At 41.5% G+C, this 12,361-nt stretch overlaps 1 protein-coding gene across 1 annotated transcript; it reads right to left on the bottom strand.

Annotated features, from left to right (window-relative positions):
* Positions 1-4,499: 4,499 nt before the first annotated feature.
* On the bottom strand, positions 4,500-10,278 carry LOC131619962 (uncharacterized). Its single transcript, XM_058890999.1, has 2 exons — positions 8,785-10,278; positions 4,500-4,625 (listed from the first exon to the last, which is right to left on the bottom strand). The coding sequence occupies exons 1-2, from the start codon at positions 10,276-10,278 to the stop codon at positions 4,500-4,502; spliced, it is 1,620 nt and encodes a 539-aa protein (XP_058746982.1).
* Between the last annotated feature and the right edge of the window lie 2,083 nt (positions 10,279-12,361).

The raw sequence follows: 12,361 nt of genomic DNA, 5'->3' as shown, positions 1-12,361 counted from the left end.
CGTGGATGCAACATTTGTCGAACCACTTACAACTTCGGCCTCAAGGGTATACAAGCCTTGTTTCTTCACGCCTCTCAAGACTTCCTTCGAACCCTTCATGACTCTTAGGATACTTTTCTCTCCTTGGAAAACATATCCTTTCTTGTCGAATTCACCAAGAGAAAGCAGATTTCTCTTCAAATCAGGAACATACCTGACTTCAGTCAACAACCTTATTGACTCATCATGGAGCTTGAATCTCACAGATCTAACACCTGCAATCTTGCAAGCCTTGTTGTTTCCCAGCAATACTGATCCACCATCTTGATCACATAATTCCTCGAACAAGTCTTTGTTTGGAGTCATGTGCCAAGTGCAACCTGAATCCATAATCCACTCCTTCTTAGAGTCACTGCTTGAAACCACAAGAACATCAGATGATTCTGTAGCAACCTGCCTAAAAAATTCAGCTTTCGAGTCGCCACCTATTCTGAAGGGCGAATAGGAAACCCTACGCAGATAAGAGATTGAGGGTAAGTTATTATAATCAGGCTGAGGGAAGGTGTTAGGCACCCTCAGCCCTTTCCTAAAGGCTAATGTTCAAAGATTGGGGTTGCATGGCAGGGTTTATAAAGAAATATGGCAAACAGAATTATAAGGACCTGATTAAGAATTTTGAAGAGGGGGACTCGCCTTGTTGCCAAGTGCCTACGTACCTCCTTAGGGAGGATCAGAGTCTACGTAGTTCGGGAAGGGTTGTACGCCATTTAGAGTTGGAATTTGATTTGATATGTGTTTTTTAGAGGCTTTTTAGTTAGCCTATCGCAGTTTGTTTTGTCTTGTAATTTGAATGGATTTTAGAATGATTTTTTAGGGTTTGGGCGTACAACCCTGATTTGGCACAATTAACCGCAATGATCAATAGGTTTGATCACCATAGCTAAGAGATTAAGGATTTGCATTGTTACCAATTCAAATCGATTAATTCGATTATCACTAATAACAACTTATTGTATTTTATTATTTATTAATTGGCGTTTTATATTGTTACCTCTCATAATCGATTAACACGACTACAAATAATAACAAATTAAATTAAACAATGAGGCAAGATTAATCACCACAACCAATAAGATAGTTGCAGCCATTTAATCGAATTTAATTGGATTTTTATTTTAATAAAAATAAAAAAAAGTACTTTAATTATTTTTATTGTTAACCACAGCGATTAATCGACTTAATCGACGCAAATAACAAATTAAAAAAATATTTTATATAAATGTCATATTTTTATTCTATAAATAAAATAATTTTAATATAAATTATTAATTACCAACTAATATTTTAATTACAAGAAAAACAAATTAATTAGATTTTTATTAAGTTTTTATTAAGGTTATGATTCAGTGTGATTATTGGTAAGGTCTATGGTATGGGGATCAAATCTGGGGCGCTAGATCTAAGAGGTGGTTGGATTAAGGGTCCAGATCTGAGGGTCTACGAAACAGGCTATGGTGTGGCATACACAGGATCCAGAGTTGTTAATTTCAGAAAAAATATATGTTGGAGGGAGGGCTCGAACCTGTGACCCTTCCCTCATACGCACGCGCATCCCACCAACTCAACTAAGCAAGTTATTTGTTTAACATATGCGCCTGGTTCAATACATAGGAGATCTGAGACACATCATGGCAAAACGCGCGCGAGGATTTGAATGACCCAATAGTGTGGTGCCACATCCTCGTCTTCCCCAAGAAGACACAAGAACCTGCAAAAATTTTGCTACGACCTAGCTGCGGATTTTTCGTAGCAAACCAAACTACCAGAAATAGCGAATAGCTCCTACACGTGAATAAATGTGGCGCAACCCTATGATTCTCTTCGTCCTCACCATGCGAATCTAATCATACAAATTTTATGGTCTAATTTTGCCCTAACCGAAAACCCCCAATTAAACCCTAAAAAGCTTAAATCGGTCATTCATGGCGAAATGCGATTAAGACATACAAACTTCACAAAACAAGCCCAGAAACGATCGATGCATTGAACCAAACAACAATATGCAATTAGATTTTAATATGGATGCTTATATTGTCCAGATCGAAGAGGTTTTTGAAGTGACTTACCTTGGCAAATATGAGGTAATTCTGGGGGTGTTGAAGTCGTGCGAGTATCCAGACACGTTCTAAATGATCCAAGGAAGCTTTTGCAACCTTTAGATTGGGTTGAAACGCCTTAATTCTCTGAAACCGATTTGGACTTTCTTGAAGGAATTTTACGTTCTTGCAAGCTCTCTTCTGCCCAGTTTTTCGTCTCCTAGTCTCTTGGCTAGTGTTTACTACTTATAGGAGAATAGAATTAGGGTAAATCTTTGTCCAAAACCTCACTTAAATCCAATCTTCCTAACTTGAGAAATTGATTTTATTTCTTGCACTTTAAGCTACTATTCTTGGCCCAATTTATATCAATCTTTTCCTAATTGATTTACCACGAAAATTGAATTGTATTTTGCCATTATTGTTGATTAAAAAATAATCAAAACATATTTTTTACTAAATATTTGATTCTCCATTTAATTAAAATCATTAAAAATAAATTTTAAATGAAATAAAAATATGCAAAACCAAATAAAATGATACAATTCATGGCATATGTTTTGGATAGCTTGTGGACCAAGTTCGGGTCATAGAATGTAGGCCTATTTGCAAGAATCTCAATTTTGAACCCTCCTTTTTCACATTTGGTCCCTTAAAATCACCTGACTTTGATCAAGCATATCTCCTTCAATTTTTAAGCTATGAGGGAGTTCTAATACTTTTTAGAAACCTCAAGAGGTCCTCTATAAGCCACTTTGGAACATATTTTTCATTTGAAGCTTTTATCTTGATCATATTCTCTTTGGGAAAAAACTGTTTATGAAGGATGCCTGAAAATGACCTGTAATCTTTTGCCTTGTATCTCTAAAAATGGAGCATTTCTGGCCTTGGCTTGTGAGACACAAAGTTGTAGAGAATCCAATTTCCTTCAAAATAGGCTTTGAGTGGAGAATTTCTGATGTTCCATGTGAAAGTTATGCCCAGTCAAAGTTGGGTTGACTTTCTCCTAAGAAACCCTAATTTGAACCTTTCTATATTTGTTCATCTCTGAGTTTCTATTAATGGAATCATGATCAAGCTTTGATCAAATGATGGATATACATCCCCATACTTGTTGTGTGACCAATGGTTAGAAGTTTGGATCATGCCTTGACTTTGGATTTGAATCAGTTGATTGTAGATCTTGAGGTTGTTTGAGCAGGTGACCTTTGGAGTAGTACCTTGACTTTTGCCATGGATTTAAATTAGATCACTATAAACCATACATCCTTGATTAGGAGCCTTATCTCATTGATCCCTCTTAGGGGAACCTCAAACCCTAGCCTTAGGAGGCTCTTGACTAGGGGTGTTGCTTGAATGGATCCCTAGTCTTTGAATCTTTGTAAGTGAAGTAGATGGGGCAAATTTTGGGGTATGACAGCTGCCCCTGTTCAATATTCTTGAACCTGAAGAGGCGGACAGGCTTACTTTCCCGTCGCGACCTGAAGATGGAAGATTATTGAACACTGAGAATGCCCTGAAATTTGCTGATATTGCGGAATGTGGAGTAGATGCGTTGCCGGCCACGGGATTACCGTGGTATGGCATGTTTGGGATTGGAATTGGAACTTGAAAATGAAATGAGTCATGGCTGCTGCCAGAGAACGTGGTGCCATATCACTGTCGTGATAAGACGTAACGCGAGGGTTACGATTTGGATTGAAGTTGAAGGTGCCATTATCACTGCCAAGGGACTAACATGATAAGACGTAACGCGAGGGTTACGATTTAGTTTGGAAATTGCCGTTATCACTGCCGTGATAAGACGTAACGCGAGGGTTACGATTTGGATTGAAGTTGAAGGTGCCATTATCACTGCCAAGGGACTAACATGATAAGACGTAACGCGAGGGTTACGATTTAGTTTGGAAATTGCCGTTATCACTGCCGTGATAAGACGTAACGCGAGGGTTACGATTTGGTTTGAAAGTGCCGTTATCACTGCCGTGATAAGACGTAACGCGAGGGTTACGATTTGGTTTGAAAGTGCCGTTATCACTGCCGTGATAAGACGTAACGCGAGGGTTACGATTTGGTTTGAAAGTGCCGTTATCACTGCCGTGATAAGACGTAACGCGAGGGTTACGATTTGGTTTGAAAGTGCCGTTATCACTGCCGTGATAAGACGTAACGCGAGGGTTACGATTTGGTTTGAAATTGAAATTGAGAATAGAGTTTGAAATTGGATTCAAGAGAAACCAAACTTCATCTGCCAAAATGATGCTCCGCGAATGTATATGCTTATGATTTGTTGTAAATGTATGCATGCTTATGCCGATGGTACATATGTAAGTGTACATGAACATGAATATGTATGATGAATTCGATGCATTATCTTCTGTCACCCATTGGATTTGTTTAGCTTTTCGAGCAGCTTTGTGGGTCTTAACTCAGATCGTCTGAAGTTAGTCTACTGGGATATTGCAGTGCTTTCAGGACCAGGCGTATATCAACTACCGGAGATGCCGTGGTTTCATCCCCTTTATTTGGTCTTGTTAGTTTGTAAGTTTCCTGTTTTAAGCTCAAAGTTTAAAGTTTATGAGACATAAATTATTCTTTGCACTTGGTATTGAAATGATGAAAAGATAAGTATGAAAGGGAAAAGACTTTTATTGATTGTTGCATTGAATTGGCGAAGGTACAAAAGGTATGAAAGAAAGAAAATGACAAATAGAAATGATATTAATACTGCTATTGCTCTTTTGCTATCGAGGTCCCCGGTAATCCTTTGACTTCGGAAGTTGATGATCGCTCGATTTCCTATCCTTTACGAATTGTCTTGGGCTCGTAGCCTGAAGCCTTGCCCCTGCTAGGCATAGTACCTCTTGACTGCATCTGAATTGATTGGATGCGGTAGCTCATCCCCATCCATTGTAGTGAGGATTAATGCCCCTCCTGAGAACACTGTTTTTACGATGTATGGACCTTCGTAGTTAGGTGTCCATTTTCCTCGGGCGTCGAGTCGAGGTAACAGTATCTTCTTGAGGACAATGTCACCTTCTTTGTAGGTTCGAGGTCGGACCTTCTTGTCGAACGCTTTTTTCATCCTCTTCTGATAGAGTTGTCCATGACACAAAGCTGTCAGTCGCTTTTCTTCAATGAGATTAAGCTGATCAAAACGAGTTTTTACCCATTCCGATTCTTCTAACTTTGTGTCAGCTATGACTCTTAGTGACGGGATCTCCACCTCGATTGGGAGGACAGCTTCCATACCGTAGACTAGGGAGAAGGGGGTTGCCCCTGTAGATGTACGCACCGAGGTTCTGTAACCGTGCAGGGCGAAGGGAAGCATTTCGTGCCAATCCTTGTATGTTTTCACCATCTTTTGTATTATTTTTTTGATATTCTTATTTGCAGCTTCGACAGCGCCGTTCATCTTAGGCCTGTATGGTGAAGAATTGTGGTGTTCGATCTTGAACTCCTCGCACAGCTCCCTCATCATGTTATTGTTCAGATTCGACCCATTATCGGTAATGATTCGGCTTGGGATCCCATATCGGCAAATGAGGTTATGCTTGATGAACCGAGTGACTACTTGTCTCGTCACGTTGGTGTAAGAGGCAGCTTCTACCCATTTGGTGAAGTAGTCTATGGCAACCAGTATAAATCGGTGTCCATTCGAAGCTCTAGGTTCTATCATCCCTATCATGTCGATTCCCCACATTGCAAATGGCCATGGTGAACTCAGAACGTTCAACGGGTTTGGTGGTACGTGCACCTTATCAGCGTAGATTTGGCACTTGTGACAGGTCCTTGCATATTGGAAACAGTCGGCCTCCATTGTTAACCAGTAGTACCCTGCTCGCAGTATCTTTCTAGCCATTGAGTGTCCGTTTGTGTGGGTCCCAAAGGTTCCTTCATGTACCTCCCTGATAATCTCCTTGGCCTCGTTTTTATCTACACACCTCAACAACACTGAATCATAGTTCCTTTTGTATAGGATGCTTCCGCTTAAGAAGAACTTGGATGCAAGTCTCCTCAGTGTCTTTTTATCAATTGTTGAGGCATTCTCCGGGTATTCTTGTTTTTCCAGGTACTTTTTAATGTCGTGGTACCATGGTTTGTTGTCAGACTGCTCCTCAATTGTGAGACAATAGGCAGGTTCGTCGAAGTGTCTAACAGTTATCCGTGGTTCATGGTTTGGCCAGGTCACCTTGAACATAGAGGAGAGCGTTGCTAGTGCGTCGGCTATTTGATTTTCTTCCCTCGGGATATGAGTAAAGGTGATAGTATCAAATTCAGCCGTCAACTCCAGTATAAGGTCTCGGTATGGGATTAGTTTTGCATCCCGCGTGTCCCATTCTTTGTTGACTTGATGGATTACCAATGCTGAGTCTCCGTATACATCAAGGAGTTTGATCCTTAGGTCGATTGCAGCTTCTAACCCCAATATGCATGCTTCGTATTCTGCAATGTTGTTGGTGCAGTCGAAACATAGTCTTGCAGTGAAGGGTAAGTGTCGGTCATCGGGAGATGTCAATACTGCCCCTATGCCATGTCCTAGTGCATTTGAGGCACCGTCGAACATGAGTTTCCATACCAAACCCGGTTCGGGTCCCTCGTCGGGTCCTGGTATTTCATAGTCTCTTACTAGCATAATATCCTCATCGGGGAAGTCGAACTTCATGGATTGGTATTCCTCGAGGGGTTGGTGAGCAAGATGTTCTGCCAATACACTCCCTTTTATTGCTTTTTGAGTTACATATTGTATGTCGTATTCGGACAACAACATTTGCCACCTTGCAATTCTACCCGTGAGCGCCTGCTTTTCGAACACGTATTTTAAAGGATCCATTCTCGATATTAGCCACGTGGAATGATTCAGCATATATTGCCTTAGACGTTTGGAGGCCCATGCTAGGGCACAACATGTCTTTTCCAATGTTGAATACCGAGATTCGCAATCCGTGAATTTCTTACTGAGGTAGTAGATAGCATGTTCTTTCCTGCCTGTTTCATCCTGCTGTCCCAGTACACACCCCATAGACCTTTCGAGTACTGTGAGGTACATGATTAGTGGCCTTTCGGGTACAGGAGGTAAGAGTATAGGTGGTTCTTGCAAGTAGTTCTTTATGGTTTCGAAGGCTACTTGACAATCATCATTCCACTTGATGGGTTGATCCTTCCTGAGTAGTTTGAATATAGGCTCGCATGTAGCCGTTAGATGCGAAATGAACCTTGAGATGTAATTCAATCGACCCAGGAAACCTCGTACCTCTTTTTCTGTTTTTGGAACGGGCATCGCTTGTATGGCTTTTACTTTGTCAGGATCGACCTCTATGCCTCGCTGGCTTACAATGAATCCCAACAGCTTTCCCGATCTTACACCAAACGTACACTTGTTCGGGTTTAACCTTAGCTTGTACTTCTTTAGACGTTCAAACAGCTTATGTAGATTTGTAATATGCTCTTCTTCTGTGCGAGACTTAGCAATCATATCATCTACATATACTTCGATCTCCTTATGAATCATATCATGGAAAAGTGTGACCATGGCTCTTTGATATGTTGCCCCTGCGTTTCGTAACCCAAAAGGCATTACTTTGTAGCAGAAAGTGCCCCAGGATGTCATGAAGGTCGTCTTTTCCATATCTTCGGGAGCCATCTTGATCTGATTATACCCAGAGAACCCATCCATGAAGGAAAACCACGAAGCTTGTGCTGTATTATCCACCAAGATATCTATATGCGGTAGTGGAAAATCGTCTTTCGGACTTGCTTTGTTCAGGTCTCTGTAATCTACACACATGCGTACCTTCCCGTCCTTCTTAGGAACTGGCACTATGTTGGCAATCCAGGGTGGATAGTCAACTACAGCAAGAAATCCGGCGTCAAATTGTTTGAGCACCTCTTCCCTAATCTTACTATCCATATCTGGTCGAACCCTTCTGCGCTTTTGCCTGACCGGCGCACATCCTTTTTTGAGAGGTAACCTGTGTACCACGATGTCTGTATCTAACCCCGGCATGTCACGGTATGACCAAGCAAAAATCTCTGCATACTCATGGAGGAGCTTGATTAGCGTTGCTTTTACGTCCTTACCTAGTGTTGCCCCAATCTTAATGTTCTTAGGTTCTTCGTCCGTTCCCAAGTTTATGATTTCAATGGCCTCTTGTGGAGGGAGCATGCTCTTGGATTCCTTATCCACTAACCTTGACAACTCTTCCGGAAGTTCATCGTCTTCCTCATTCCCTTCTTCAGCCTGATTAGCGAGAGCCTCGAGTTTGTATAGAGTCTCAGCAGTATTATTATCGGTGGTGTCGGAAGGTGATCTGCACATGTTTTATGTTTTGTTTTCTTTTAGTATGCAGATGTGAATGTGCTTTGTTTGTGCAAGAAATTTATTTGTCATTTTCAGAAATGGAGAAGGAATAAATGCGAAAAAGAAAAAGGCAATGTTTTCAATACCAAAGTGCAAAGACAATTTTATTAATAAACTTCAAACTTGAAAGTAAATGGGGCCCTTACAAACTAACTCTATGCTTCGGGCGAGGCATGAGTGTTATTGTCTTTCTTTATTAAAAAGGGAAATAAAACACACAATAGGAAATTACTTTGAAATGAAAACTATCTCCGGTATCTCCAGGCTTGTCCAATTCTGAAGCTGTTCTCCTGGCCTAATCATCCGGATAAAATTGGACGTTCCCTCCATGCTAGATATCATGGATACATGCTCATATCCAGCTGTAACAAAAGTCTGTGCGATCGGAGGGAATCGTTGCTCTTCCTTTGCAGCCTTCTTTGTTGGTTGGTATCCTAACCCCAGACGATCTTTCTTCTCTTGCACTTCTGGAATTTTTCCCCAGCCTTCCATCTTTGTGTCTTGCAGGTCTCTCCAGGATGTCACCGCCCTTCGTGTTTTCTCAATTGGTAGTGTGACAGCAGTGGCAATCTCTAGTGCTTGGAACGAAGTCTCTAATGCCTTTTCCCCAGCCTCAATGTATCGGTATGAGTCTAGATTGCTGACAAATATGTCCTCCTCCCCACTGACGGTTACTATAGAGTTTCCATCCACAAATTTCACCTTTTGATGCAGAGTAGAGGTAACTGCCCCAGCAGCATGGATCCAAGGGCGTCCTAATAAACATGTGTAGGCAGGCTCAATCTCCATCACTTGGAAATTGATGCAGAAAGTGTGAGGGCCTATTACCACAGGGAGGTCCACCTCTCCAAACACCGGGCTTTGCGACCCATCAAAGGCTTTGACCACTAGACGGCTTGGTCTTATTACCAGTCCTTCCAAATCTATCTTGTCTAAGGTGGCCTTTGGCATCACATTTAGTGATGATCCCGTGTCGATCAACACTCTAGACAGATGAGCTTTCCCATATTGTATGGAGATATGCAGGGCTTTGTTATGCTCTTTCCCTTGTGAGGGCAACTCGTGTTCACTGAAGCTTAAGCATGCCCCAGCAGTAAGATTAGCCACCATTCCATCAAATTGATTTACAGTGATGTCTTTGGTTACATGGGCAGCACTCAAGATCTTCATCAGGGTGTCTCGATGTTTTTCTGAATGGATTAACAGTGAGAGGAGTGATATCCTGGATGGAGTTTGGTGCAACTGATCCACTACCTTATAATCACTTCTCTTGATTAATGCCAAGAATTCTTCGGCATCTTTGTTAGTGATCTCCTTGTCTATGGGTGTCACAGTAGCTTGATCATTTGCTTGTGCTGAATTCTCTTTTGATTTAGCAGTATTGAATATGCGACCGCTACGAGTCATACCCCCAGGCCCGACGATGTTTGTTACATCGGTACTAGCATTAGACTCATATTCCCATGGAACTGCTTTCATTTTGTCCACAGGATATGGATCCCTGACTGGGATAATCCTAGTGTGTACTTGTGCGGGTATCAGCAGTGTGGCTTTGGCGCAAGGGATGATCAACGTCTTCCTTGCCCCTTGTCTTGGTATCATTAACGGTTCATTCCTGTCCAGCATGGCCACATACTCTTCCTCAGGATATTCTTTAAACTGAACTAACCCTTGATTCACGAGTCTTTGCAAGGTTGTCTTAAAGGCTTCGTTATGTTCGAGGACGAACCCCTTTGCAAGTAGATACCTCTTAAGGGCATCTATGGGGGAGCTCCGTTGTTGAACAAACTCTTGCTCGGTGACTACCTCTATTGCATTGACTGCGCCATCATGACGGGGCATAGGGTTTGTCTTCACATTAGGTTTGTCAAAAGCAATTGCTCCTGACTCTATCAGGTCCTGAACCTTGTGCCTAAAGGCCCAACATTTTTCCAATGTATGCCCCGGAGAATTGGCGTGAAATTCACACCTCTCATTAGCTTTGAAATTGGGCATAGTCTTTCCGGGAATCGGAGGTGGCATAGGCCTGAGTTCCACTAACTGCTCGTTTAATAGATGCTTCAGTATCTCGCTTTTAGAAGTGGGCAGAGGGTCGAACTTCCTCGGAGGGCCTTGGAATCTTGGTTGAGGTGAGTATGTCATAGGAGGTCTAAACTCTTGATGCACTACTGCGTTGGTCTCCCCTTCCTTCTTTTTAGCGAAGGTTGAGGTGGGCCTCTTTGAGTGATAAGAGTTAGATGATACTCCTTGTATTTTCCCGCTCTTAATTCCGTCTTCTATCCTTTCACCAATAACCACTAAATCTGAAAACCCTGAGGACACACTCCCTACCATTTTATCGTAGTACGGCCCTTGTAATGTAGCCATAAACATTTTTACGAGTTCTTTTTCCAACAGGGGAGGTTGGACTCGGGAGGCCATTTCCCTCCATCTCTGTGCATACTCCTTAAACGATTCCTCTTTCTTTTGTGACAAATTTTGGAGTTGCATCCGATCGGGTGCCATGTCCAAATTGTATTTATATTGTTTTAGGAACGTATTAGCAAGGTCGGTCCATCTTCGGATGTGAGACTTCTCTAATTGCATGTACCAGTCAACCGATGCTCCACTCAAGCTATCTTGGAAAAAATGCATCATCAGCTTTTGATCATGAGCATAAGCAGCCATTTTTCGCACATACATGCGCAAGTGACTCCTCGGACAAGAGAGTCCCTTGTACTTTTCAAAGTCGGGTATCTTGAATTTATGAGGAATAGTCAAATCCGGCACCAAGCTCATTTCATAGGTATCCACATCGAAGGCATCATATCCTTCCATTGCTTTCATCCTTTCTTCCAGCGCCTTGATTTGTCCACTCTCCTTGGAATTCTCCCCAGAATCAGCAGAGGTCAGCTTTGGTTGAGGGACTTGATCTGTGTCATTAGTGTCCCCATACTGTAGGTCCAAGTAGTCCTCATCCCTAAGCGGATTGTTGATTGGAATGCGAACTGTGCGAGACGTCCCTTCTTTCTGAGTAGTAGGGATGAATCCTTCTTGAGAGGCCTCTCCCTGTTCATGGGTCGTGGTGACCCTTTTAGATGCGTGAGCATTCGTTTTGTGAGGGTCATAGCCTCGAACATATCCTAACAATGGGTTGCCATCTTTAGGTATCTCTTCGTACTGATCATGAACTTCCTTAGCTTTGTCTTGCTTATCTTTGAGTTCTTTCATGAAGCTCAGCACTTGGGCCATTCCTCCCTGGAGGTCTTCAACAGTACCTTTCAACTGGGTCATTTCTTCACGAAGGGCGGCCTGGTTCTGCTCTAGTTGTTCCATTGCTTTTGTTATACCCCAAAATTTGCCCACTTCTTTTTTCAGGAAAGTTTCAATATGAAAATTAAGAGTCTCATATAAACATGGATTTTTTCAAAATATCCTGACATATGAAGAACTTGGTTTTCAGAATTTTTCTTACACAGTAACTTGGCTTACAGTGGAATTTATTCTTACGCAAACGCCAAATACTGTTCTTTACTTCACAAATACTATTTATTTATTTTACAGATAAATAGTACTAACACAGTTCATGCAGGGTTAAATCTTTTTGCAGGCGCAAAAGCAGGAAACTCACACTGTACTGGTAACAATTGTTTTTGTTTTCCCACTAACTTTTGTGCTATATTCCATTATTTTCAAAATCTTTTCAAATCTATCCTTTCAAATTCAAATCTCAACTTTATTCTATCCATCTCTCTTTTCCCAACAATACCTTACACTTTCTTTCAAATCTCACTACCACTCAAATTTCCTTTTGTACGGAATCACATCATTCCCCAACGTCTCTATCATCTTTCCATTCTATAAATACCTCTCATTCTTCCCACAAATCTCACATCAAATTCTAAATCATCTTTCAAATTTCTACTTCATCATCCATTTTCTTTCT

This window comes from Vicia villosa, linkage group LG7 (assembly GCF_029867415.1).
Source record: "Vicia villosa cultivar HV-30 ecotype Madison, WI linkage group LG7, Vvil1.0, whole genome shotgun sequence".
In the NCBI taxonomy this organism is placed as follows: domain Eukaryota; kingdom Viridiplantae; phylum Streptophyta; class Magnoliopsida; order Fabales; family Fabaceae; genus Vicia; species Vicia villosa.
Note: the sequence above shows the minus strand (reverse complement) of the source record. Positions and strands in the feature narration are given on the sequence as shown.